Consider the following 6,733-nt stretch of genomic DNA (forward strand, 5'->3'; position numbering starts at 1 on the left):
CTATGTTAGATGGGTTTAAAAATGGCCATTATGACTTAGATCTAGGCTGGGTTTCCCCAATAACATATTGCCTCTTATGGGACGCAGATGAACCGACTCCTACAATGCTTTACGGGGAAACCCAACACTGGTCTGCTATATATAGCTGGGCTTTTCACACTGGGTGCATGACTGCCCGTGTGTCGGGTCACATGATTCGAGATATGCATGCACACACACAGCACACAGCACACAGCACACAGCACACACACACACACACACACACACACACACACACACACACAGTCAGTCACACACACACAGTCAGTCACACACACAAAATACACATGAATAGAGGTATGCATGTGCACACTGAATAGCACACATGCACATACACAGAGGCAGCCAGAGCCACGGTCGGTCGTGACACTGATGGGTGTGGAGGTACAGAGGGAATGCGGAGGGCTTTATTGAGTTGGCACACAGTCAGCGCTTCCCGTGACCTGACTCCCATTTGCTATGTCTCCCTGATCGTCACACTCTGTGTCTGCTGCACTGCACACTAATCGCCCCGCCATGCTGTCTGTTTGATCTCAACTATATTAGCCCTAATGCATGCCGCTGAATGGACGCCATACGATTGGTGCTGTTAATAACAACCGCGACGTCTCCAAAATGTGTCCGTCTCGGAAACTTCCAATGTTTTTTAGTTTGATTGTTTGTTCTTGTCTGCCTCCATTTTTTTTCTGGCCTTGAGTTTTACACGTACAGCGTTGAGTTCTGACAGGCCCACACATACACACTGAATGAATCTTAACATGTGAAGATCTTCAGAACTTTATTGAAATGCAAAGTCAAGATGCTAATAAAAACATCATCCACCCCCATCAACACCCGCCCACCAGTCATAATGACAATCATTAAGTAAAAACACAACATACACTGGTGGGTAAAGGGTGGCTTGAAGGTGTTTAAAGTGTCTGTGAGAGCAGCCGGCTCTGGGAAAGAATAAGTGACCAAGTAAACCATGCATGTGACCACATAGTTAAGCAGTAACTACTGGTTAAACATTCCACACCTCAAAGATGGACAACTGTTACGTCATTCATGATAAAACAGACGAGAAGCTTTTACTTCCTGTAATATGAATTTAAAAAGTCCATGTTTCACATGTTTCTTTTGTTTCGTTCTTTTTGTTTACATTGACTTTTGGTTTTAATTTACGTTTTCTATAGCCTAAGGCAAGCTCTCACATTCCATGTCCATTCAAAGAAAGCTATAGTTCCTGTTTGGGACTTTACACAAAACCTGTCATGTCACTGATAATTATAACGTCCCCCTCCCCATCATACCACATTCATTCAACAGACAAAACAACAGATATAGGACACACGTTAAAGGAATATCAAAACATTTTTTAAATAGTCTTTCTGATCTGAGCGTTTGTTCGGTCCATACACTAAGCCAGAGCACAGCGTTTTAAGGCACAAGCGTTTTTGTTTTAAGGCACAAGTTCTTTGCCAGTTAAAACGTTGAGTTAAATTATTCTGAAAAATCACAGAGTACCTTCCGAACTAACTTTTAGCTGATTAACCACATAGAGGCCACATTATGGAAGAACTTTGCTTTTTGACTCCATTGATTTAAAGCTACTTTAACAAAATGCTGACAAAGGTTGTTTCTCCAATATCTCCAACACTAAAACAGACGAGGACATGTTTCCATTGTGTTCTATCTACTGTCCAGAGAGTGATTATGGATGAATGAAGAAAAGGATCTAACCCTTGAACTCTCAGCTGACTGAAGGTCACTCGGTTAGGTACGCATCAATGGTGTCACTTTTCTGACTTCCGCTGTGAGGGGAATTTAATTTAACAGTTGAATCTTAAGGTAGCTCGTGCTTTTTTCACCTGTAATCTAGCATTAGCTCTACCTGCCTGTCTATCGGTCAGTCCAGCTATCCGTTTTTCAGTCAATCTCAAAAAGCAGCTGGGTGAATTTATATTCACTTGGCATCATCCAAAGTGCTTCAGTCCTGTGGACCCCTTAAGTTGGCTGGTGCGCAGTTCTAAAGCTTGCAGGTGCATTTGTCAGTCTGTTTTTCAGGCATCTGTGTAGTGGTAAGTCATTGAAGTGAAGCTTAACTAAGCTGACCCCACGCTCAGCTCCAACGTTCTCTTCACTTCACTTCTTTTAGCCTCTATTGCATCGACCCCCCAACTGTGGTCCAACAATGTTGTGCATTGCCAAACAGTCATGGTCTATGGCTTGTTGTGTCCTGCAGGCTACAGTATATTTGGTGTCGACAGTTCCAGAGGCTCAGTGGACCAATGGAGTGGCCAGTTTTTGAAGGTGAGGTGGTTTGGTAGGCACTGGTGGCTTGGCAAAGGAGGATCCACTGGCAAACGCTCTCCTGAGCTGTGCCACGCGACCCGTCGACGTCTTCTCTCCCTGGCGACATGCCGCCACTGGACAGGAGCACAAGGAGAAAAGCGTTATGAATACATCATTTGCAGACTTGTAGGTTCACACACAGTAGAATCCTCAGTGTTCATTTAGCTCAGAGGATTATGGACGCATAAGGGGTCGGTATTTACTGTGGATTCACTTCATTACAGCAGTAGTTCCCAAACTCTTTAGCTCACGACCCAAAAGACAAATTATTAGACGTTTGCCCGGGACCCAAACTAGTGAAAACGGCAGATCTACAAGCTTGTAGATCAGCTATTTTCACTACTTCTTCAATATTTGTTTTCTAATTTATGGAATTTCTTTGATTTCCTCATGAGATTACTGAAAGAATAATAGAATTTTGTTTTTAATTCATGAAAAAAATAAACCTTTTTTTAAGAATGTTTTTTGAAAATATTTTGAATAATAATTTAAAAAACTAAATGTAGGAAACCAAAAAAAATAAGAAAACCCATGAACATGTGTCCACGACCCACACATGGGTCCCGACCCAGTGTTTGGGAAACAGTGCATTTCAGGATTTCTACGGTACACAAAAGCCCGGATTGACATAGGATACGATCCCCTCGCTGTGATTGCGTCTCCCTCCCCCTCCCCCCTCTCTCTCTCTCTCTCTTGCTCTCTCACCTTTGTCCGGTTCGCGTGTCCCCTCTGCGCCTGACAGTCGGGCTGTGAGTGGCGGCTGGTTGCCATGGCTACTGGGATGGGGCCTGTAGCGAGGAGGCCACTGTTTGAGGTTGCCCGCGCCGCTGCCTTCTGACTCACTGTCGCTGTCCTCTGCCAGGTCCTTAGGGTCGTCATCGGCGCTGCCGGAATCCAGCTCCTCCTCCTCCTCCGACGACGACGACGAGCGCTCATTAGGCGTGACCATGTCGTCCTCCTGGACGTAAGTGAGACACGACTCAAGCAGATGTCGAGAACAGTTTGGACACTCTCTGTGTCTGTGTCTTTCTGTGTTGCTGTCTAATACACTGTTTGCTTTATTGGTAATCCACATACTAATTCGACACCTGACCACCGTATACCCTCTCCTGTTTAATGCAACGACCGACTTCAAACGCGGCCCACAAAAGTGCACTTACATCATTGAGCAGCAGCTGTATGTGTTGTTTGGAGTTGAGTTGGTGGGTGTCTCTCTCTGGCAGCAAGGTCATTGTCTGGATGCCATTCATACCATTACCCTGGAGTCTGGAAGACAAAGACATTCGGTTTAGACCAGAGATAATAGCTTCCTTAAAGTCACCTGGCGTCTTACATTTTGTCTTATAATGCAATTCTAAATGGGTCCTGGATGGGACGGCCCGTCACGGCCGACTTGTGAGTAGTGTGACAAATGACAACTGACCCGAGGACCCAGGAGTACTGCCTGTTTTCCTTCTAGCTGCCAAACATGGAACTAATTTGGACCTGATTAACTCAATGAGAATTTGTAGAATTGTCAAAGGCAGATAGGATGTTATTCATCTTCAACCTTTGATCCAAAAACAATGGTCTGAAGTCAGACAGACCAGAGCTTGCAACAAAGTTGCACTTGCAAGTATAAGCAAGTCAAATAATGCAGTTACCCGTCCCTAACCCTAACACTATTTAAACAGTTTTTCTGTTGCAAGACAGGAGACAACATTGAGTCTCATTTAGAGAAACCAGCGTTACTGTTTTCCATTACATTATGTGACGTTTTTGCAAAAGTCTAATATATGACAGATTATACATCCATTCCAGTTAATTATTAAACCACAGTGTAGGCCTAACCCTACTGTTACCGTACATGCCATTACAAATAAATAAAAAGATCTATCATTCATTTGCTATGTTTACATTTGTCCACGGTAGCCTGGCGAACCAACTATCCAATGCCAGAGCTAACCTTCAGACTAGAGGAGCACCACATTATGGGCCTGGGTAGTCTACAGGGATTCACTGCAAGCCCCCATGAATGTTCTTCATAGGGGGAGGGGGTTTCACCCATTTAGACTGGGAACGCATTTATTACGGTGGTGCTCAAACTTTTTAATTTGAAGGACCCCCAAATGTTCCAGGGACCCCCCAGAAGCAAAATTTGAGTTACAAATGTTCGCTTAAAAAATACATATATTTAAAGATTTGCACACTATTAAAAAATAGCAGATCTACAAGCTTGCAGTGCGGAGCTGGTATGTCTGCTATTTTTCAATAGCTAAAGTATAAAATAATTAAGGCCCCTCCACCTTGGGCCCGCCCTAGTAACTCAGTCCCCCTTGTGACGCCCCTACAAGCAGTGTGTGTGTGTGTGTGTGTGTGTGTGTGTGTGTGTGTGTGTGTGTGTGTGTGTGTGTGTGTGTGTGTGTGTGTGTGTGTGTGTGTGTGTGTGTGTGTTTGGGGTTTATGCCTAGTAGGCCTACCTGTTCAGAACAGTGTTCAGAAGTTTGGAGGACCTGAATTCGTCCACCTGTCCAATCACAACAACACTGACGTCGCCGTCCCGACCCAACAGCCAGGTTACATGTTTGCTGGAAGCTAGGGGGAAAAACAGCACACAAATACAAATCGGTGAGTCTATGGTTCGTTTCTAGATATGGTGGGGTTTGTTTATTCCTGTCTGTGCGATTGATCTCCATTGTTATGGTTAAGAGAAGTTTAGATGCTATTCTAGATTTTGACCAGACGATGGTGCTGTCTTACAAGCGTACACACTGCGGTAGAGCGCTAGGTCAACCACAACGGCTTGTTTTTCCTCTCTCTTCTCTTCTTTCCTGTCTGGCAGGTCTCATCATTTTATTCTGTGTCTGAGCCGACTCTGAGGGATACATGATCGTGTCTTAAATCAATGAGACTCACAGAAGAAATCCAGTAAATTGGTTAATTTCAACCTCTCTCTACTGTCAGTGTCTATCACCCATGCTATCACCACTGTGAAGCCCTATTTCAACATGAGCGACCTTGGCATATAAACTTGGCATCATGTCACATTCAAACGGCTGCGGTTTGAATTTAAACAGGACTGTGTTGCAAAACAACGCATGGAACCACCCAAGCTGAACAGTTTAAAAGAAATCTCCATTGTTTTCAACAGCTAGAGATAGATAGATAGATAGATAGATAGATAGATAGATAGATAGATAGATAGATAGATGGATGCCACATGTGTGTGCTTGTGGCCTTTTTATTTTTCTTTCTTTTTTTGGTTTTGGGTGGAAAATCTTCAACCTAATGATGAAATATTCAAAATGAAAACTTGATTGCTGTTCATCTGACAGGGATTGACTTGTATTTGTAAATATGTTGTAAAAGAACACACCTTTCACGTTTTAAATCAGTGGTTCTGTACTCCAGTCAGTGAGTCGACCCAGACAACTGCAGGTAGGCTAGATATGATCTTTCTCTGTCTGACGAGATCTTTTTGTGGACACTCAGGTTATATGACCAGCAGCCATTTTGGAGAGAAGTTGGGTCTCTTCTCACTTGCTTCACAGGTGTTACCGATGACTCTGCTGTTCCATTCTTCTCTACTGTTTCCACTGGAAACGCTACACCTACACTAGTGTGTTTCAAAGTGTGGTTCAGGGGCCCTCATGGTTCCCTGGGGGTTCCAAATGAACCCTTGTGTAACTCTGAAGGCCTGTCCATACTCTCTCCGAAACCAGACTTTTTCTCGGAGAGTTCCGACTTTCTGACGTGCAGCTTTCCGAACTCGGAGAGAGTATGGACAGGCAAGGCCTGTCTCCGAAACCGAACTTTTCGTCAGAAAGGTCCGGTTCGACTACAAAATGACGTCACTCGGGACTTCTGAAAAGCATTACACCGAATTAACCCCTGTCTATTCTTCGACCGAAACCGAAGATTTCAGTCAAAAGGTCCTTTTCGACCATAAAATGATATCCCTCGCGACTTCTAAAAAGCATTGGACCGAATGAGAGTTCGGAAATTTGCACGTCGGAAAACACAACTCATCGAACCGAACAAGTATAGACAGGCCTTTAGAGTTCGGAAATCTGCACCACGGAAAGTCGGAACTCTGAAGGAAAGTTCTGTTCCGGAGAGACTATGGACAGGCCTTAAGAGTGTATGAATGGACCCGTAATGGTCTGTTTGCACACTCTCAGAGTCATGGGGATACTTGAAATAAAAGGGGTGGAAGAGCCTTCATTAGCATCATTGGTAACACCGTTGAAGGAAGTGAGAAGAGACACAACTTCTCTTCAGTATTTCTGCTGTGCATGTGATAAGCTATAGTGGGGTGATTTCCATTACAGAGATATGATCCTTTTATTATAACGCACCTGTCAGTGACCTTTGCATCCAC

At 44.0% G+C, this 6,733-nt stretch overlaps 1 protein-coding gene across 1 annotated transcript in view; it reads right to left on the bottom strand.

Moving 5' to 3' along the window:
* Window positions 1–930: 930 nt before the first annotated feature.
* Window positions 931–6,733, bottom strand: part of LOC308301568 (uncharacterized protein) — a 9,397-nt gene continuing 3,594 nt past the window's right edge. Inside the window, exons 3-6 of the mRNA XM_080745590.1 lie at window positions 4,833–4,947; window positions 3,534–3,639; window positions 3,079–3,331; window positions 931–2,447 (exon numbers count right to left, since the gene is read on the bottom strand). Of these exons, the coding sequence (XP_080601716.1) occupies window positions 2,299–2,447; window positions 3,079–3,331; window positions 3,534–3,639; window positions 4,833–4,947 (623 nt within the window). The 3' untranslated portion in view covers window positions 931–2,298. The remainder of the gene's footprint in view (window positions 2,448–3,078; window positions 3,332–3,533; window positions 3,640–4,832; window positions 4,948–6,733) is intronic.

Source organism: Nannobrachium achirus (assembly GCF_963921795.1).
Source record: "Nannobrachium achirus genome assembly, chromosome: 17".
Taxonomy (NCBI): Eukaryota; Metazoa; Chordata; class Actinopteri; order Myctophiformes; family Myctophidae; genus Nannobrachium; species Nannobrachium achirus.